The sequence below is a fragment of the Peromyscus maniculatus genome, chromosome 20 (genome assembly GCF_049852395.1).
Source record: "Peromyscus maniculatus bairdii isolate BWxNUB_F1_BW_parent chromosome 20, HU_Pman_BW_mat_3.1, whole genome shotgun sequence".
NCBI lineage: Eukaryota > Metazoa > Chordata > Mammalia > Rodentia > Cricetidae > Peromyscus > Peromyscus maniculatus.
The window spans coordinates 5,781,395-5,804,205 of record NC_134871.1 but is presented as its reverse complement, the minus strand read 5'-3'; the positions used below and the strand labels follow the sequence as shown (position 1 = coordinate 5,804,205).

At 39.5% G+C, this 22,811-nt stretch overlaps 1 protein-coding gene and 1 non-coding gene across 2 annotated transcripts in view; both read right to left on the bottom strand.

Annotated features, from left to right (window-relative positions):
- Positions 1 to 2,331: 2,331 nt before the first annotated feature.
- Zhx1 (zinc fingers and homeoboxes 1) overlaps positions 2,332 to 22,811 on the bottom strand; it is a 34,195-nt gene continuing 13,715 nt past the window's right edge. Inside the window, exons 3-4 of the mRNA XM_006990676.4 lie at positions 7,407 to 10,255; positions 2,332 to 3,942 (exon numbers count right to left, since the gene is read on the bottom strand). Coding sequence (XP_006990738.1) covers positions 7,410 to 10,031 — 2,622 coding nt within the window. The 5' untranslated portion in view covers positions 10,032 to 10,255 and the 3' untranslated portion in view covers positions 2,332 to 3,942; positions 7,407 to 7,409. The remainder of the gene's footprint in view (positions 3,943 to 7,406; positions 10,256 to 22,811) is intronic.
- LOC121824543 (small nucleolar RNA SNORA40) lies at positions 4,314 to 4,437 on the bottom strand. The gene has a single exon (XR_006066483.1). It is a non-coding gene; the product is annotated as a small nucleolar RNA SNORA40 (small nucleolar RNA).

The following is a 22,811-nucleotide window of genomic DNA, read 5'->3' as shown; positions in this document are numbered from 1 at the left end:
AATAGGGGAGAGATGGCCCAGCAGTTAACAGCATGTACTGCTCTTCAGACAACTTGAGTTCAATTCCCAGTACCCACAACTGCCTGTAACTCCACCTCCAGGAAATCTAATGCCTCTGACCTCCTAGAGCACCTGCACTAGTGTGTGCACACCCACACAGACATACGTACACATAATAAAAAATTCATAAAAATAAATCTTAAAAGAAAATACTGAACAAGATGTGGTGATACATGCCTTGAATCCAGAACTTGAAAAGTGGGGGCAAGGAAGATCAAAAATTCAAATCATCCTTAGCTATGCAGTAAGTTGAAAGCCAGCCTGGGCTACAGGAGACACTGTTTCAAAAAAAAAAAAAAAAAACCAGAAAAACAAAATACAAGCTTCTGGCCCTTCCAGATTTTCATCAATCAATTCCTAAACTTGCTGTAGGTGTTTCTGTTTAAAGGCACCCTAGTTAACATACACTATCAATTAATTAACACTGAATTAACGGCTAGCAGCATTGAGCTTCCACTGAAATGAAGCTCAGCTAGCACGCATTACTCCACGTGGCACAAGGCAGACTCACTGCATTTACTAGGCAGCACTCCAGCATTACATTTGGGAATTACTTTAAACCATGAAATCACCGGCAAAAAGCACAAAAATACTAAACATAACACTACATTGCAAAACAGGCTGTTCCTTTGCATTAGGAGAGTTGAATGCCACCTAGCTGACCTCAGCTGGGAATGTGCTCATAGACAACTCAAATGTTTTGCTATTTCTATGCACATAGAAGAAGAGCCACACATGTGCACTGAGTTTTGAGTTGGGGTTTGCAAATAAATTTTAATAAGTAGGAGTATTTTCGTATACAGAATCCACAATTAATGAGGATTGGCTATATTTGCAAACTATCTCAGGTAAGACTGTAACATCCAGATTATACAAAGTATTTCTAGAACTCAACAACAAAAGGGTAACCCAATTAAAAATTGAGCAAAGGACTTGAACAGACATTTACCAAAAAAGGTATACAAGTGGTTGTCACCACATGAAAAGATGGTGTCACTATGGAAATGCCCATCAAAATCACAATGATACACTTCACATCCAAGATGACTATCATTTTGTTCCCTACCTCATGTTGACTACATAATAATACTTTTAACGACTGAAAGTAAAAGGTGTTGGAAAAGATGTGAGAAAGTAGACCCCGTCTACATTGCTGGTGATATGTGAAATGCTTAAGATGCTGGGAAAAACATTTTGACCCTGTGTAAATGACTTGGTGATACCTTAAAAGTTAAGCAGATATAATGCTAGGTGTGGTGGCACACTCCTGTAACCCCAGCACTCAAAATGAGGAAACAATAGGATTGTGGGTTCCAAGCCAGCCTGAGCAATGCAATGAGTTGGAGACCAGTCTGGAATGAACTTAATTTTTTTCTTAAAAAAAATTAAGTACAGAATTTATCATACAATTCAGAGTACTACTCCAAACTGTATACCTAAAGAACTGAAAACAGGGACTCAAACAGAAACTCACAAGCCAGAGTTCATTGCAACATTATTCATAATAACCTGAAGGCAGAAACAACCCAAGTGCCCATCAATAGATGAGAGGATAGCCAAAAATTAGTGCACAATGAACTATTTATTATTCAGCCATCAAAAGGGAATGTTATGATATATGTCACAACATGGCTGGCCTTGAAAATATTATGCCAAGGGGAATAAGCCAGACACAGAAAGAAAACCTGTGTATTTCTACTCACTTGAAATATCAAGCGTAGGCAAATTCATAGAGCAGGAAGTAGAGCAGAGGTTACCAGGAGCTGAGGATGTGGAGTTATTGCTTAATGGTTACAAATCTCTGTATGGGGTGATGAAAAGGTTTTGGAAATAACAGTGATGGTTGTGTAATATTGTGAATATAATTTAGTGCCATTAAACTGTACACTTAAAATTATAATAGCAAATTCTATGTAAATTCACCATTTTTAAAAAGCTGGGTTAATAAAATAGAAAAAAATCACTCAAATTTGCTTATTACTGCTAACTTTTATTTTGTATGCAAGAACATAGTCAACCAGGAAAGAAAGGTTCTTTTGCACTGTCAAATAAGTGTATTTAAAAGCTAGCAGACATCAGAGCAGACTCTCATCCAGCCTGCCAAAGAGATGGGAAACCACGGAGTTACTTGCAGCTATACAAAGTTAGCATAGCACAAAGGAAACATGATGTAAATATATTCAAATCCTTCATCTTCAATCCTTGACAGTTTAAGGACTGGATTTTGAGAACATAGAAATTACTGTCAAATAAAACTCAGACCACATTAGCAATGGTTTTAAAAAGGGAGCAATTTAATCATTATAATACAGAGTATTTAAAGAAGATTTTAGATATGTAAAAGAAAAACAGCTTAGTGCATTCAATTGTTACAGTCTTTACATCACTTCTTTTTTAAAAAAGTTAACAGTAGTATGAAAAAAGCCACCCACAAAGCCAGCTGTCTGAGTGAAGAAATCAGCAAATTGCAGCATTTGGGAATTGCTAATAAAGCTATAGTTAAAAAATAAAAAGCTTATAAAAATGAAAGCAGCATGCATATTCAAGGCTTTTTCATAACAGTTTCATTAACTGATGAACATTTAACCAAGAGCTTAGTATTTATTATTCATTAAATTAGAAAACAAACTGGCCAAACCTACTACACATGATCATTGAAAAAAAGAATTTAAGTCCAAATCTAATTAAACTGAAAATTTGTTCTGTGAGGAAAGCACATTTTGAAAAGTGGTCCTATGATTACAAAAGAAAGGGTCCTTTCCAACACGAATGGCAGCACCAGTCTTTAATCACAAGTCAGTAGGAACCGAGTCTTGTATACAGCAGTCACTGTTAACACCCCCTGCCTCCGATTCTTACATGAAAAGCTCATTTTTAACTCATTAGGATCAGTTCAGAATTGTTTTTCTCTGTTCACTGGAACTGTTACACAAGGTAGAATTCCATGAAAAGATAACCTTGCAGAATCTGACCTGAGTCTGTCTGATGTTCCTGATTCCAACGCCTGTGAGAACACACTGCATGTATTTACTGTGGGGCTGTTCCACATGCTTGGAACAGTGTTTGGAGTTTCTCCCCATTTGATCCCCATGCCTGTGAGAATGCACTGCATGTATTTACTGTGGGACTGTTCCACATGTTTGGAACAGTGTTTGGAGTTTCTCCCCAGTAAACTTTTTTTCCCTGTGGGGTACTATCTTCAGGCAGATTCTGACAAAGAGCAGTCAGTCACACAAGGACTGCAGTGGCAACAGTGGTTTATCTGAGTGTTTAGTGGAGGGTCCAGTCATGAAGGCCAGCAAGTCTTCCTGTTCCAACATAATACACACAGGCTGCTTTTACACTACAAACTGTGTAAGCCTGTGTACACTTTTAATTTTGGTGTAGGACCTGATAAATAAGACACAGAAGTAAATTAGGGTTTGGTTCCCCTCCCATTTCTAAGAACTTTTACTCTGAAAACTGTTTGGTCACTCAAAGCTGGAAGCTTATTCACATGTCAAAGAAAACAGGCAATGCGGCCTTACCTTACACAGCTGTAGGCTGGCCTGAAATTGAGGACAAGCTCTAGTGGTCATTAACCCCTTAGAAAGTCAAAGATTCACAAAGTTTCCATCCTACCAGAATAAAAATGTACTGTATTAAAGTTTCACTTTTTACAAGTTGTTTTTAATTAGCGCTCTATTTACATTGCAGAACTTCCCCCAACTGCAGCAGGTTGACTTTGGCACAACATCAAGTTCCATTTCTTTTGGACATTGGATCCGGTTTTGAGAGTATGTATGCCCCAAAGCATTTTCAGTGTCATCAAGGATTGGGCCCATTCACAGTAATTCAGACATCTTGAGTTGAAGAACTTATTCTCCTTCAGAATTTAAGTAGCTATAAAAGAAAAACAACAACAACAAAAAACAAAACCCTGAAACTTTAAAGATAGCCGTATTTTAATTTTTGCCTTTAGAATAAAAATAGCCAGTTAGCCACAAATACATTCTGCATTCTCTTTCCCAGTGAGATCACCTACCACACACACCTCACAGTGCAGTGTGTGTAAACCATGTGTGTGTTCTTCATGTGCCACATTTGCTGTTAGACAGACGCCTTTCTGTAATCACTTATAAAATTATTAGTAGGAAGATATTTTATTGTCAGTATTTGCAACATGAAATCTAAAGACCTATAGTATTTCCACTTGTACACAAGACTAGCATGTGATTATATATATATTTCATGTTCTGCAGTATCTTTTTTATCATATTCCTTTGTGTGTTTATCAAAGTTCATATTGAACAATGAGTTCTGGATTGTAAAAGAGGAATTATTTTTGTACCTGTCTTCTGTGGCTTTCCCTATTTTGGGAAGGTTCAGGCAAGTATTTTCATAAGTTGAACTATATTTAAATATAATTTTTAAGAGGAAACCTATGCTGAATACTTTGGTAAGTGAAAATTATTTTGTTAAATATTGTAACATGCTAATTAATGTGTTTTATAATTTTAGATTTCCAAGTATTTCTTAAGTTGTGTATATAGGATGTATGCTGTGCACATGTTCATGTGGGGGGCCGTGCACATGCCTCACACACACGTGCCAGCCATTGGTAGGTGTCGGGTGTTCCTCAGCTGCTTTTCACCTTAGTTTCAGAGAGAAGCTCTCTCAGGAAAGCCAGCAGAGCTCTGATTCAGCCACCCCGGCTGGCCAGTGAGCTCCATTGACTCCTTTCTGCACCCTCTCACCTAAGTGCTGGAGTTACAAGGGCCAGGGACTGCACCTGGAGATGGGTGGGTGCTGGGAGTCTGAACTCAGGAAAACACTTTACCCACTGACCCACCCACTTTCCCAGCCCTGCTCTCTTTGTATTTAGGAGCAAAGGATACATAGGCCACATACAATGTAAACTTTTGAAAAAAAGGTTTCATGGGACTTGTATGACCATAATCAGTATCTGTAACCATGTTATTATATCACTGAAGTAAACTGTATGGAAAAGTTCACCTATTTTTAGAAAATTACAACTCCCCAGAAAATGACTGCAAAGTCTGCAACAACAATTCACTGCAGCAACAAATTTGCTGATTTAATCTTGGCTGAGTACACATTTTTGTGTTTAGCAATAAAAAAAATAAAGCCTGTTACAAATATTTTATGTATCTGGGTCAGAACAAAGCCTGTCCTGAAGTCTTTTGACACGAAGATGCGGAGGGCTGGATTTCAGGATAATGCTACAAAACTCTGGAGCTTCTTGTGACTTAAAATGATGACACCATACTCTAGGGCCAGCAATGAGACTTACACTGCTGATGTAAGTCAGTGGGGCTTCAGCTCATCTGACTTTCTGTCTTAATGTTAGTGAGAAGAAAGCTGGAGAAAGAACTGTTAATGAGTAAGACTAGTGTGCAGCCTTTATTAAGGTCTCTATAAATAATTGCTAAAATAAACAAACCAGGAAGATGCCACTCGAGGACTAAGGAAATACTGTGTAGAATAAGAGAGCATACAAGTGTGTTAGAGAGGAAGTAAGTAACTATGCTCATGTACAAAATGAAGTCTGTGCTTCCTTTCCTCCCTCAGTGTTTGAGAATGCTACAGTAATTTCTGACAAGACGCTATTTGAGCTACAGAGAGACAAACACAAGCATTTCATGACAACTACATTGTTTTCAAAACAGTGTGCTTTTATTCTGGAATACTCCCAAAACAAAGAACAGAAAAGAATAAAACGATGTTCTTGAATTCCACAAGAATAAAGAACTGAAGTCCCTGGCTGAGAATGTAGCTTAGTTGTAGAGTGCTGGCCTAGGATGAACAGTCCCCTAGTTCAACCTCCAGTATGGGAAACTTAAATGAAAGAATTGAAGACCTAACTTCAGGTAACTGCTTGCAGCTACAGTACATTTTTAATTTAATCTATAATCTATGAAGGAACATGCCAAAACTTTTCAAATTTAAGTTATATTTGTTTGCACTTTTAAGAAACACTACAGAGATTTTATATCGCTTTAAGAGAGGGTCTTGCTATAAGCCCAGGCTAGCCTCAAACTTGAACTCCTCCTGACTCAGTTTCTTAATGTTAGGATTATAGGAATATGGAGCTACATCCCGCAGGAAATTTAATTTTTCTAACCAAACATAGCACTTATAGATATTTTGGGACTGAGTTAATTTATATCAAATATCAGATCTGTTATCTGACTTTCAATCTTTATACCGAAGAATTTATATTGTGGCTGCTCAAAAACAGATGCCACCTAAGCCCACAGGAGTTTACACAGGACCTAGAAAAGGCCTTTGTCTTTTAGCAGAAAGAGATACTGAGTGCATAATGAATCTTAAAACTCTAGCTGAAAGTCTGATAACGTTTTGGGGAACAACAATGGAGAAAAAAGTATCTCCTTTGGGGCTGGAGAGATGGCTCAGAGGTTAAGAGCACTGACTGCTCTTCCAGAGGTCCTCAGTTCAATTCCCAGCAACCACATGGTGGCTCACAACCCTCTGTAATGAGATCTGGTGCCCTCTTCTGTATCCATAATAAATAAAATAAATCTTTAAAAAAAAAAAAAAAAGGTATCTCCTTTGATTTAGGTTTTCTAGAACCCATCTGTCCTTGTGCTTCTAATCTCTCCCTTCAGCATACCTGTCCTTTTTAACTTTGTTTCTGAACTGTTTTCTTACACGGGCAAAAATGAAGCATTAGTAGAGAGAAGGTTATAAGAAATACTTTTATTATCTTTAGTGTTTGTTTCCCATCCCCTTTTTACTTTCCTTTAAAACAAACTAAAGCATTCTGTATGAAAAATAAATAATTAAAGGGACATTAAGACATTAAAACCTGAGTATTACAATTGTCAAGCTACATATCACAATATACATGTCATGACTAGTGGCACCTGGTCCTCTTATTAGGAAAAAGAAGTTTTAGAAAAAAATTAGTAAAAGTGAAGATGAGGGATAGGGATTTGGCTTGGGTCACTAGAGTACTTTTATGAAAACATCAGAACCTGAGTTCAGATCTGAGAACCCTAGTAAGAGCCATGGCCAGCAGTGCACACCTGTATTCCTGGTGCAGATGTAGACAGAGGTGGAACCTTGGAGCTTTTAGAGCTCCCTGGCCACACAGTATTGCTAAGTCAGTGAGCTCCAGGTTCAGAGAGAGATGCTGTCCAAAAATATATGGTGGAGAGCAAGAGGAAGACTCTGGTCTACACACACACACACACACACACACACACACACACACACACACACACACACGTACACCACACACACAGGTGAAGATGACTGAACCAATAAGGTGGCTGTTAAAACATGCACATGACTGATGATGAATACAAAGGCTAAACACTTACATTTCAGTCATCCGATTTAGAAAGTTTCCGTTTCACATGTCGTGGGGGTTCCCAAGTGTCACTATCATCTGTTTCTTCTTCATCTTCTTCCTGATCATCAATAACTTCCTCTTCCTCTTCATTTTCCTCAAATAATTCTATACCTAACTCAGATCTTCTCTGTCTTTCTGCAAACCACTCTCTGACCTGCTCATAGCCCATGTGTGATCTGTTGACAAGTTCATCAAGGTCTTGCTCATTAAGAAATTTGTGCTTCAGGTAATAATCCTTAAGTATTGCCGTTCCAGTTTTAAACTTTATGAGTGATGGTACCCTGTCCCAGGTGTTCATTCTTTTGCCTCCTCTAGGCCTCCCACGTGGTCTGCCTCTGCCCCGTCCTTTCGGCCTGCCTCTCCCTCTTTTCCTAAGGGAAGACAGACCATTCAAACTACTTGAATTGGAGCTTTGATAGTAGTAGTACCATTTTAAGTTTCCATTCTTCCAAGCATAACGGGTGTCCCCAAACCAACTAACTATGTCTGTTCTGGCAAGACCACTTTCTTCAGCCAATTTGTCATACTCTTCTGCTGATGGCCACTGGGTTCGGACAAATGCACTTTTAAGCATGTGCAGCTGCTCCGGGGTTTTCTTACATACCTTGCCTGTACCTCCTGACTTAGGTGCAACTGCTTCATCTCCAGGAGAACTTTCTCCAGGTTCTTCTTTGGAACTACTGACATTACTTTCATCTATTTCTTTTTTCTCCTCCTTTAAAGCTTTTGTTTTATTCTTCTCTGTAAACCAAGCATCAATTTCTCTTCTAGTAAGTTTGGTTTGTGCTCTTAACCTATTTAATTCTTCATCCGTAAGCACAGAACTGTTGAGAAAACTTGCCTGAAGGACACGAAGTTGCTCTGCGGTTTTCTCTTTAAACTTCTGGGGAGCAAAGTCAGGAAAGGCGTTCCAGGATTGTTTCTGCTGTGAAGTGACTGCGGCTGGGGGCTCTGGGGTTTCATCGCTGGAGTCTATGATGATAGTGGCAGAGGAGTCGTTACTGAGATGTAAGCACTGATTACTCTTTGAATTTCTCTGGTTGTACCTTGTATCACTAAACCACTTTTTAATCTCGCCTTTGGTAAGGCCTGTGATTTTCATAAGCCTGATGATTTCTGAGTCATGGGGAAACTGGTTTTTAAGATAGCTAACTTTCAGTTCTGCCAGCTGTTCTTTCGTCTTTTTGGCCCGAATACCAAATGAATCTGGGTTCACTAGTGCAGCTTCAGGTCTGACACTTGGCGATGATGGAACTGCTGCCGTGGCTGCTTTTGTCTCTGTAGCAGGCTGAGCAGCAGGTACTTGGCTCTTCTGTACATTTGTTTGATTTGGAACACCTGCCACTGTCAGGGCAATAGGTGCCGTTACTGGCAAGGTGTTTGTTCCAGCTACTTGGGTAAGGACCAGACCTGGCTGACCAACTATTTGGCATGTCTGTAAAATAGACGGTAACCCATTATTCCCCGTGGAAATGTGTGTAGGAATTACAGTTATGGTCTGAGGTACAGTATGTACTGTTCCATTGAATTGTTTCCTCCTTGCCTCCTCCACTTCTTCAGGAGTCCAACTAACACCATGCTTTAAACGTTGGGCTGAAAACCAGATCTTGATCTGTTCCTCTGTATATTTTGCTTGAGCAGAAAGAACTGTAATTTCTGACATTGTAGGATAAGGGAATTTGTTGTAGGTACTGAGTAGAAGGGGATTGTTATCCAAGGCAGCATTGTAGGTAGGAATGCTGTTAACAGGGATTAAGACTTTAGGGACCAAGTTGGAGTTCTGCTGAGCAGACACTGCAGTGATCACCTGGGCTAATCCAGGAAGAACAGCTGAGGGCGTCACTACTGTGCTGCCAGGATTGGGGTGCACTCTGCTAACGGTGGAAGTACTTGTATTGGATTCTGAGGCTGAAGTACTCGCACTTTCTACATTTTCTTCCCGGCTTACTTTTACTCCATTCTCTTTCTCTTCGGGAGTGTCCTCGGCTGAGTTATGGTGGACTGTAATCCGTTTGTTTTCTACCTTATTTTTCATCATTTTCATGATGGGAGTTTTACTGATGGAGATTCCCGAAGAAGAAACATCTATGGATTCTCCTTGTTCTGTATTCTCCTCTTTAACAAAACTACCATCAAAAGTCAGATCATTTATTGTTTGTTCAAAGATTGTCTGGTTATTTCGTTTCACCATAGTCAGCTTGAAATTTTCTTCTCCTGGGTGGTATTTCAGATTATGCTCAGAAAGTGCATCATACCTTTTGGTAAGAAAGTTGCATTCAACACAAACATAGGATGAATTCAGTACAACATTAGGATGTTCTGAATCTACATGGAAAGTAAACATATTTAGATCTGGAGTTTGAAAAGTACAGTATTTACATTCATAGCCCCCTTCCACTTTTTTATTTTGCTGATTGTCAGAATCCACAGATTCGTGAACTTCTTCATCACTGGAGATACTCTCTGCTCTAGCATTCTCTACCGGTGTAAGGACAGGAGGACCTTCATCCAAATCTGATATCAACTCAAGATCTGGATCCTGCTCACTGGCAAGGACCATGCAAGGTGTTGTTGATTTTCGTCTGCTTGCCATTTTGATTGGGGGGGGGGAGGGTGTATCTCAGTGGTGATTTAAAAGCACTGAGGCTTAAAACTGGAATCCTTCATTGGAAAACAGTGGCTTCTGGCTCTTCAAGTCCACTTTTGTGCTCAACAAGTCTCTTTAGTAGCATTTCCATGGTGCAATCAAGTACAAGCTTAGCTGGCAGATAAAACGCTGCTGAACGGCTGAAATGTGTGAAGCACAACTCCAACCACCTACATTGGAATAAATTTAAAATGAGTGACTACGGTTTTAACAAAATGATGTTATTATATGTACTTACATTAAGCTGTGGCATAGGTCAGTTATACAGATTTACACTGTGAATCAGGAAGGTTCTAAGAATCTAAATAAATGTCTGTCTCCAAGCAAACATGTTGAATACTATGTGATACTTAGGGGTCAAATCCAAGTGTGTTCGTTTGAATCTTTCCGTCAGCTAGACGGTAGAAGGAATCGAGAAGAAAACTGCTATGGAAGCACTATTGCCAGTGTAAAGTAACAGTCTGCTAACATGGAAGGAACTGTAACGGCAGCCACAGTGGCATGTATACGAAATTCAACCCATCAACTAGGTCGCCTGTCTGGGCTCAAATGCTCAAAGAACAGAGCTGAAGCCCTTAAGACCTATGCAGTTCCCTTCATTCTCCGGCCCAACCTCCCTTCCTGCTTCATCTCCTGCCATCTTCTCCCTTCTCCCCATCCTTAGGAAATGACAGTCGGTCCAGGAACACCTGATGTACTGTCACGATTTTACTCAGGCTGTTCTGGATCCCAGGACACCGGCTTGTACACGTGATGTAATATCATTCTGCATTATAAATCACCTCTTCTATTTATTTCCCAGTCTAGTGTTAACCATTTTGTATCAGACCCCTGCTAACATTTCTGTTCCTGCACCCTACCTATACCTGCATACCTGTGGTCTCCTTACTAGCAATACTGGGTCCTGTTCCCCCCCCCCCAGTAACAACTTCATTATGAAAAAAGTCTCCAAAACTCTAGACAAGGCAAAGTCCTCAGTGTCTTCAATCTAACATTTCTCAGCTAAGCTGCTCTGGCTGACCTCTCATTCATGTTTGATTGACAGTCCAAACAAGAAGTCAGTATGGAAGCAGGTAATCACTATCAATTAACTTGAATTGCCAGGAATAGGAAAGTAGTTCCAGAACTACTGGGTCAGAGCATATCACTATAGTCAATAATTGCTGCAACTCACAATACTGATACTGAATCATCAACATGTAAACTCTTGAAAATCATTGAATTTTATATTTGAAATGGTGGATCTCATGGTATGTGAATTACAGTTCAATAAACTTTTAAATTTTTTATTTTATTTTATCTTATTTTATTTTTGTTTTTCAAGACAGAGTTTCTCTACATAGCCCTGGCTGTCCTAGAACTTGCTCTGTAGACCAAACTGTCCTTGAATTCTAAGAGATCTGCCCGCCTCTGCTTCCCGAGTACTGGGATTAAAGGTGTGTACGTGTTTCTGAAATCTAAACCCAATTCAAGTAAATACAATTAGCGGTTACACTTATCTGCCACCAGAATTTCAAGTGATCTGCATATTCTAGCACCACCCCTGTCATAGCTGAAGGAAAAGGAGTCCACTTCAAAGGTCTTACAAGAAGGTGTGCTGACAGCAATTTTCAGGAAACAGAGCTATATGCCCTAATTTGAAGGTGGTAAGACCGTCTACATCTGATCACTCAGATACAAACTAACAAAGAGCATCAGCTTAGTTATACATGGCATTAACAGTCCAAATCTCCACTCTTAAAAATTAAATCATGGGGGCTGGAGAGATGGCTCAGAGGTTAAGAGCACTGGCTGCTCTTTCAGAGGTCCTGAGTTCAATTCCCAGCAACCACATGGTGCCTCACAACCATCTGTAATGAGACCTGGCATACATGCAGGCAGAACACTGTATACATCATAAATAAATAAATCATGGGCTGGAGATGGCTCAGTGGCGAAGAGTACTGACTGCTCTTTCAGTGGACTCAAGTTCAATTCCCAGCACCCACATGGTGGCTCAAGACCTTCTGTTCAGTTCCAGAGGATCTAGCACAGATATCCATGTAGGCAAAACACCAATACATATAAAATATAAATAAATCTGAAAAACATGAAATCATGACATTTGCAAGAAATTGTACAGATATGGAGGTCATGTTAAATAAGCCAGATTTACAAATACTGCATATTTTCTCTCATATGTAGAATCAAGATTTAAAGTTTTGTGTGTACGTGTCTCTGTATGTGTATATATGTACATATGTGTATATATATACACACACACATATATGTATATATACACATATACAAACACATACCATACACATATAGAGAGGGTAGGGGTGTTGGTGTGTCTGTATAGATATATGTATACACACACACACACACACACACATATATATATATATATACACATATACAAACACATAGCATACACATATAGAGAGTGTAGGGTGTTGGTGTGTCATGTTTTGTGTGTACACGAGTGTCTGTATATATATATATGTATATATACACACACATATATATATATACACGTATACAAACACATAGCATACACATATGGAGAGGGTAGGGTGTTGGTGTGTCATGTTTTGTGTGTACACGAGTGTCTGTATATATATACACATATACAAACACATAGCATACACATATAGAGAGGATAGGGTGTTGGTGTGTCATGAAAGTATAAAGGGAAGCATGAGTAGGAAGAAAGGATTCTTTTTTTTTTTTCTTTTTTTGGTTTTTCGAGACAGGGTTTCTCTGTGTAGCTTTGCGCCTTTCCTGGAGCTCACTTGGTAGCCCAGGCTGGCCTCGAACTCACAGAGATCCGCCTGGCTCTGCCTCCCGAGTGCTGGGATTAAAGGCGTGCGCCACCACCGCCCGGCCGGAAGAAAGGATTCTTAAGGGAAAGGAGGAAAGAGGAGGTAGTGGGATATGTGTAGCAGGGAAGCATATGGGAAGACTCTTTGGAGGGGGAGATGGGGCAGTACCGTGAGGGGGGTTATGAATAAAAACAAAGTAGAACAACATGTACGCATGAAAGGACCATTTTAAAATGTGTTCCTACAAAACTCTTTATTTGTAAGAGATTATAAAGAAATCTCCAAAATTCAAAACCATTTAGCTGTTATAAACGAGTATCTCCTAATCAAATAGGAATCATTGGTATTTCAAACTATCAATCACACAGCTATTTGATAGCTGTTTATCATTAAAAACAAGGGATTCTCAGAGGTGAGTGGTAGCAATGAGACTCAGCATTCAACCTCCAGCACCACAGAAGAGAAGCAACAGCAGAGAATTCCCAATGGCTCCACTAAGTGAAGAGCAGTGCGGGAACATGAGGACATGTGGAGGGGCAGGAAGTCAGCCACCTTGTGACTTCATTCTCCTGGCTCAGAAAGAGGCTGCCTTTAACTGGGGTGAACTTGAAATCAAAGACAAAGAGGCTTGTTTTCTGAAAGTCGTAGTTTTCAAAATTGATGTTTTAAGGCAAGGTGCCCTTTCTTCAAACAAAATTCCTCTGAGAAGCTGAAATGTAAGTCAAATTCTGCTTATTAATGTACATAACTAAAGATCATCATATTAAATAAAATAATCAGTCTCAGAAAGACAAATAGCCATGTTTTATCGCTTTTGTGGATGCTAAGTTTTATACAGACACATAAAATCATGTATTTAAGTAGGACATGGAACAGAAGGGAAACCAACTGGGAGAATGAATGGGAATCACAGGAGGTGGGACAGAGAAAGACCAGGAGGGTGAGTATGGCCAAAGCACTTGAATGTCTTTTGAAGCTCATTGCCATGTACAATGAGTATATGTCACTAAGTACACTTTTTAAAAGGAGACAGAGGAGCCAGCTGACTGAAGGAGAGAGGGGTAACTACTCTCTGACAATAAATAGTCCAGGATCCCAGGATCCCAGGACCCCACTTCTACCTCTGAGGGGTTCTAAGAAGTGTTTGAAAAACTGTGTCTTACAAACTTAAGACACTTTCAAAACAATGTATCAATTTCATCCAAATCATCTGACTATGCCACCACTGTGCCATGTTATCTGAAACCAATCTAGACTGAATGTGGTGTGACATTCAGTCAGCTGAAGAAGGCAGACCAAATGGAGGCTGACATAGAAAAGCCAAAAGTTCGAGGCTAGCCTGAGCAATTCAGCAAAACTGATTAAAAATTAAGTGTAAATTAAACAAAGTGAAGGTGGCTAAGACTTGCTCTTAGTGGTAAGAGCACTCAGGAGGGTCCTGGATTCAAGCCCCAATATGGGAAGGGAGAGGCAGAACCCAGGGAACCCAGGGGTAGAGCAAAGCAGCAGTTAGTCACAAAGGCCACAGAGGAGAGGCTGAGCAGCCCAGGCCCCTTTGCCTTTCTGGCTCTTGAAAAACAGATTGAATTTTTGGGTTAATCTCTTATTTTTTTTAAGATTTGTTTATTTGTAGGTGTGTTGGTATATATCCGTGTGAGAGTGTCGTGTCGGATCCTCTAAAACTGGAATTATTGACAGTTCTAAGCAGCCATGTGGGTGCTGGAAAGGAACCAGGGTCCTCTGGAAGAGCAGCCAGTGCTCTTAACCACTGAGCCATCTCTTCATCCCCCAAGTTCTTATTTTTTTAATCTTATATAGCACATTATAAGAATATGCTATCAAATTATTACTTTTACTTTTTTCTACTAGCTCACTAATTCAGATTGGTAAGTAAAAATGTAAGCAGATCTAAACAAATTTTACTTTATCCTTACATTTATTCTATGTGCACTCGCAGACATCAGGAAACAACCTGCAGGAGTTGATGCTCTCCTCTCACCACGTGAGATTCAGGGACCCAGTGCAGATCACTGGGCTTGGCAGCAAGCACCTTTACCCACTGAGTCATCTTGCCAGCCCTAGATCTAAACAAATTTTATAAGCTTAAGTATTTTTACTAAAGTCATGAAAAATGTTTATGCTATACTATAATCTATATCAAAGTTGTTATTTTTCCTCTGAAAACATTGGCCTTAGAAACATACATAATTTAATTCAAGTTACTGAAAAGAGAGCTTTAAAAAGAGAGAGAGAAAGGCTGGAGAGTTGGTCTTAATACCGCTTGCTGCTCTTCCAGAGGACCTCACTTTGGTTCCCAACACCCATGTTAGGTGGCTCACAACAACCTGTAACTTCAACTCCAGGAGATCTGACCCCCTCTTCTGGCCTCCACTTGTACTCCTGACCCCAAGTGTAGCATACACTATCATAGACACATACACATAAAGATGAATCTTTAAGATTTATTTATTTATTATGTATACAGTATTCTGTCTGCACATATCCCTGCAGGCCAGAAGAGGGCACCAGATCTCATTACAGATGGTTGTGAGACACCATGTGGTTGCTGGGAATTGAACTCAGGACCTCTGGAAGAGCAGTCAGTGCTCTTTACCTCTGAGCCATCTCTCCAGCCCATAAAGATAAATCTTTAAGAAGGAAAAACTAAGGATTAAGCTCAGCATATGGCACAAACCTATAAACCCAGCACTTAAAGAAGCTGAGGTAAGAGAATCACCAGTTAGTTCCAGGCCTACCTGGTCTATACAGTGAACACAAAGCCAGACTGGGCTACATATGGAAACTGCCCACACCACAGGTTTTTTGTTTTGTTTTTTTAAGGCTTTGGTTTAAAAAACACTCAAGATATTTCAGATTGCTTCAACTCAGGTTACTTCTGTTTCTGTTTCTAACTATATAGACCTAAGAGACTCTTTCCTAAACTTCTTACTACAACTTGCCTTCAAGTTCTCTTTGCTTTTGCTAACAAAAATGGAATCTAGATATTAAATAGTTCTTCTTGTGATCTGAATGAAAATGGCACCCTATCATAAGCTCATATACCCTCAGCTGGTGGAACCATTGGGGAAGCTTTAGGTGAGACCTTGTTAGAGGAGGTATGTCACTGTGGGTGGCCTTTGAGGAATCAAAGCCTATGCCTTGATGACAGGTAAGGACTACCCTTAATCTGTGGGTAAAAGGACAAATGTTCAGAATGTAGTTAGGGATTATGTTGATTTAGTGAAGTGGTGGTTGTAGGTTCTCCTCAAAGTTCCATAACAGGGAAGCCCACCAGGCCTCAACCCGACATAAAGAACTGAGGCAACTAAGGAACGCTGAGAGTGAGAGACACTCTGATACCAAACGGCGTTCTTCCGACTACCAAGGTTATGTTCAGGAATACATGTATATACACATAGACTTAGAAGCATGTAGCAGCAATAATTAAAAGAGACCATGAATTTGAAAGAGAGCAAAAGGAGCACATGGAATGGTTTGGAGGGAGCAGAGAGAGGGGAGAAATGATGCAATTATATCATAATCTCAAAAGTAAAAATGAGGGAAAGTCCACATCATTCCAAGTTCACACTCTCCATCTCGTGATCGTAGAGCAGATGTAAGCTACTGCTCTAAAGCCATGCTTGCCTCCTTATTGCACCCACCCGACTCCTGCCATGATGGTCATGGATTCTCACCCTTTGGAACTGAATAAAGATTAAGCTCAGCATGCTGGCACAAACTTACAAACTAAAAACTTTATTTTATAAGTTGCCTTGGTCACAGTGTTTTGTCATAACAACAGAAAAATAACTAAGACAGTTCTTAAGAAAATATGAGAATCTCCACTCCCCTCAAAGCTTCAAGATTTGACCAAATGGCTCAATTCTGCACCTGAATTCAGCCTAAAACTAGATCAAAGCACAAAAAGGCAGAATATGGAGACAGTTAAGTGATTGTTGAGCAAGTATAAGAACTGAGTTCAATCTCCAATACACACAACAACAACAAAGCCAGACATGGACATGGTAGGGCACTTTGAGTTCTAGCACTGGGGAGACAGAGACAGAACCCTGGAGCTCCCTATCCAGCCTAGTGTACTTGGCAACAAGTTCCAGGCCAATGAGAGAGCCAATGAGAGATCCTGCCTCAAAAACCAAAATGGACAGCGCCAAAGAAATGACAGCTGATTATCCTGTTTTCCACTGGCACACACATACATGCAACCTACACACACACACACACACACACACACACACACACACACACACACACTACAACAACAAAAAGAATCTTCAGGACTATTAATATAAAGTTATAATTTTGTAGGAAATAAGAATTTTAGTATACTGACCTATTTCATGGAAGAAGAAAGTCAGACATAGATTAATTCATAAAGCTGTGTGGAGCAGCATAAAACCACGGGATTTAGAGTTGTTCTCTCAGTAAGGTATCTGGAAAAGATATTCAACTTCATCCTAAGCCTTCTCACCTATAAAACCAGGATTCTTCAAAAACTGGACTTCCCAACGTGTGGAATGTCAGCCATGTGCCAGGTACTGTGTCATGCACCAGGGATGCGGACAGAGCCGATACAGACTGCCTCTGCTAGTACAGCCACCAACAGTGAGCAAGGGAACTGGCAGTCAGACATTACTGGGAGCAGCTCTGCCAACAGCAAGAGAACCAGCAGGAACTATATAAAAGCCCGGCACAGGAGCCTTCCCGAAAGGAGCAGCAGAGAAGACTTCTCTAGGGAAAAGGGAATAGCCTCCCTCAAAGGCAAACAGTCAGTGTTTTCTTCACAGCTCAGATGCGGCAGGAGTTTAACTGATGCTATCTTCCATTTTCAAAAAATTCTTTTGGGAGAATAAGAGATAGCATTTGCATATTATAAGTTTTTTTCTTTTTGAAAGTAACTTAGCTGACAAGACACAAATTGAATTAAAAGGCAGGAATAAAAATCACTACTATGGACCAGGTGCATGCACCTGAGAGGAGAATCTGGAGTTCACTGTCATCTTCTGCTACACAGTTGGTAGCATGTGACCTGTGGTGGTTTAAAAGAAAATGGCCCCTGAATGGAGTGGCACCTTTAGGAGGTGTGGCCTTGTTGGAGTAAGTGTGGTCTCATTGGAGGAATGTGTCACTGTGGAGGCAGACTTTGAGTCTCATATATGCTCAAGCCATGCCCAGTGAGACAGTTCACTTCCTGTTGCCTGCAAGATGTAGAAATCTCAGCTACCTCTCCTGCATCATGTCTACCTGCATGCTGCCATGTCTCACACCATGATGACAATGGACTGAACCTCTGAACTATAAGTAAGCCACTACAATTAAATGTTTTCCTTTATAAGAATTGCTGTGGTCGTGGTGTCTCTTCACAGCAATAGAAACCCTAACTAAGACACAACCCTATATCAATTAAAAACAAATTATTAAATAGGTGGAGAGATGGGTCAGTGGATAAAGCACCTGCCACAGGAGCATGAAGACCAGAGTTCGGATCACCGGAAACCCCCAAAAGCTGGGGAGGCAAGGTGGCCCAACTGAAATCACAGCATCACACATATATACAAAAAATGGTATTACAATAGTATGGTCCCAATTAATCTCCCTTGTCATTAAAGACAATGACACTGTCACAGGAAAACTGCTGTAGAGAAATCACTATTGGTGAAACACCTCCTCCTCTACTTGGAGTCCAGCTAAACGTGGCTCCAAACCAATCTCATGGCCTTGTACTACAGAAAGTAGTTAGCGGTCAGCTTCACTGGGCCCTGCCGCACTGGGCCCTAATACACTGTAAAAAGGATCTAAATACATCGAGCACTGTGTGTATAATTACTTTTGGAAACTCTTTCTAGTTCAAAGATCCATAGAGAAATTATGTTTTTAAAAGCTGATTAAATCAGTTGTTACACTGATATTAAAAATGATAACACTCAGCTGGGCAATGGTGGCACACGCCTTTAATCCTAGTGGCAGATGGATCTCTGTGAGTTCGAGACCAGCCTGATCTACAGAGTGAGTTCCAGGACAGCCAGAGCTGTGACACAGAGAAACTGTCTCGAAGGAAAAAAAAAGATAACAGCAAGGAACATGGAAAGAATTTTATCCAAATGGTAAGTTTTTTAAATGTGAATAAAATTTGAGTTATATTAATAATTAAGAAAATATATGTATATATACATACGTTTGAACAAAGACTATATGAAAATATTTTAAAAATTAAAATGGACGGTTTCATATGTTATAGGTGGAATGTTTATGATATTTATATATTTTCTTTAATATTATTTGATACTGTTTTTCTTGGTTTTGGGAGGTTTTTGTTTTTGTTTGTTTGCTTTTTTCCAAGACAGGGTTTCTCTGTGTAGCTTTGGAGCCTGTCCTGGAACTCACTCTGTAGCCCAGGCTGGCCTCAAACTCATGGAGATTTGCCTGCCTCTGCCTCTCGAGTGCTGGGATTAAAGGCGTACGCCACCACAGCCTGGCCGATACTGTTTTTCTATAAAATTTAACAAATAATAGTTTTAAGGTCTTAAATTTTATGTTTGTGTTAGTTCTAACCTAGGATCAACTAAATAAGCAAGTTTTTTGTTTGTTGAAGCAGGGCATTGCTACAAAAGCCCAGACTGGTATCAAATGTAAAATCCTCCTGCCTTAGCCACGTGACCTTATTTCACTCTGAGCACTAGGATTGTAGGACATAAACACAGCTCAAGCTGGAAACAAGTTTTATTTTTATTTTTAAGGCAAAAAAAAAAAAATGTTACACAAATGCTTTCAATGGGTATCAGGAATCAACCCCCAGCATGTATATTCAGGTGTATTTTAGGACTTTTTTTGGATCTAGTTCTAAGAGTCCTCAAAATCACCCATATTCTCTAGGGTGTAAATCTGGCCAAGCAAGTTCTATCTACATCCTGGCTCTTCTGAGGATAAGATGCTTTTCAACCAGCTCATGATTCCGAACTCACTGAAACAATTACAAAAAAAGTTTCTCTACAGAAAGACTCAATGAAAGCAAAATGTGTTACATCACAGCATAACAACGTTGGGAGTTCTTATACAAGTTCTTCTTTTCTGGTCAGAAAGAATGCGTCTAGCTTTCCACTATATCTCTAGAATCCAACAAAGAGAATATTAAGGGCCCAGAAATGTTTAAAAACTTACTTTAAAAAAAAAGTTTTTAAGGTGCTAGAGAAGTAGCTCAGTTGGTAGAATGCTTGCCCAGCATGCGTCAAATCCTGAACTGGCTTCCCAGACAGGCACACTGGCACACACCTATAACCCCAACACTCTGGAAGTAGAAGGTAAGGATTATAAATTCAAGGTCACCCCTGCCCACAGAAGGAGCCTAGGATACATAAGACCCTGTCTCATGTTTGGAGAGGTGTCTGGAGAGATGGCTCAGCAGTTAAGAGCACTGGTGTGTAGTGGGTAGCCATTCCAGCTTGGATCTGGAAGTCCCAACCTCCATTGAGACTCTGGCAACTGTCACGCCTACGAGGCGGGGCCAGGGGAGGCGCAGGGGGACCGAGAGCTGGATGGGCGAGCGCTCTCTCGGTGCCGGGACGCTGAACGGTGGAGGTTGATTGTGCAGAGCTCCGGAGAACACCGCTGGACTGCATTACACCTTCCCCAGACCCTGCGACCTACCCATTACTTAATTTGTGAGTTACGCCATTAAATAAATATCCTTTTAACTACGTGGAGTGGCCAAAATAATTTCTCCAATACTGGTGCTCTTCCAAAGGTCCTAAGTTTTATTCTTGCACCCACATGGTGGCTCACATGCATCTATAACTCCAGTTCTAGGGGATCTGGTGCCCTCTTCTAGCTTCTGTGGGCACCAGGCATCCAAGTTGTGAACAGACATACATACATACATACATACAGGCGAGACAATCATACACACAAACAATTTTAAAAACCGTTCACTTCTTCAAATGCTCATCTATGGGAGAACTATTGAAAACCCTGTTTGCTTTACAGATAACTTGTAATGCATCCATACTGACAAAGGTCACCTTAGTCATCAGACTGTGGAAATACTCTCCAATTTAAAGCATGCCATTTATGAAAACAAACGTTAACATTCAATAAACATTTGCTAACATCTAAATTTACTAGTAATAAATAAGTTTTATGTGTGAATAGTCTATATCTAATTTACAGACTAAGAGTTAAACAAGAGAGGAAAAAATATTCAAAGGACTATTTCTGCAGTGAAATTCAAGTGAAAAGAGCATAGTTCTTGCAACGACAGCAAATCTGATTTGTACTTAGAATCATGACTTCTGCTCTGTTAAAAATTATAATGACACAACACAGTTTCAAAATATTAAAAAGTAAGGATTTTTTTCACATAGAAAGTGAACAGGGATGGAGAGATGGCTCAGTGTTTAAAAGCTCTGGTTGCTCTGCTAGAGAACCCATGTTTGGTTCCCAGAACCCACATGGAAACTCACAAACATCCATTCTTCAGTTCCAGGGGATGCGATGCCCTCCTCTGGCTTCCACAGGCACCAGATGAACACATGATGCAAAAACATACATGCAGGAAAAATACCCATATTCAAAAATAAAAATAAATGTTAAAAAATTAAAGTTACTGGATTTTGTGCTTCTAATAAAAATGTTAAATGTTCTTAAAATGTTTATAAATTAGACAGAGTCATAGCTGTACTGAATTCCCAATTCTTTTTGGCTATCTTGTATTTCAAATTAAATGATTAACAGATAAAAGTATTATGGTCTACTTAGCCACAAAAGATGTTATTTTGGCAAGATTGTATATGAATAAAAATAATATTTTTATATCAAATTTGGGTCAAATAAAAATGTTTTAGAAGATGCTATGGTTTATATTAATTTTTATCTAGCATCAATTAAATAAACAAATAACTAAATAATAAGTTTATTTGTATTAAGTTTTATTATTTTATTTATTTTTGTATAATAAATATTTAAATTTATTATTTATTATTTACAACTAAATAATAAATAAGTTTTTTTAAACTTTCTTTTCAAGATTTTATTTATTTTTACATGCATTGGTATTTTGCCCACATGTATGTCAGTGTGAGGGTGCCGAATTCACTGGCACTGGAGCTGCAGACAGTTGTGAGCTGCCATGTGGTTGCTGGGAACTGAACCTCGGTCCTCTGGAAGAGCAGTCAATGCTCTTAACTGTTGAGCCATCTCTCCAGCCCAATAAAACTGTTCTTAAGAAGCAAAATTATGTGCATGAGGAATCCTTGGGAATCTTCATTCATATAGATTTCCTGAGAATTCTTGGGATTCTATGTTCCATTTAGTTTCACTTTTTCTCTGAGTCAGAACTCTATTTGGCTAGCTGAAAATATTTACTTTCACATTCAAAGTAAAAATTACAAATTCAGTAAGAGCAAAAAATGCTTAAAATAGTACATAAAGAATAATGGGATCCAATTAAAACAAAAGGTACCCATTGTACTTAAACAAGAAAGACAGAAAAAACACACATGCGGAGGTACAGTGGCCTTCATATATTTAAGGCATTTTCACATTTAAAATGTAAACATTTAAATAGTCGGTTCTTAAAAATATTAAATTATAATTTGATAACACAAATGTGTACCAATCTGTGGTGGTTTAAATATAACTGAGCCCCATAAGATCATAGGAAGTGGCACTATGAGGAGGTGTGGCTTTGTTGGAGTAGGTATGGCCTTGTTGGAGGAAGTGTGTCACTGTGGGGCAAGCTTTAAGGTTTCCTACGCTTAAGCTTCACTCAGTGTCACAGTCCTTGTTTCCTTCTGATCAATATGTAGCCAGCACCATGTCTGCCTGCAGACTGCCATGCTTCCCGCCATGATGCTAATGGACTGAACCTCTGAAACTGTAAGCCACCACCTCAATTAAATGTTTTTCCTTT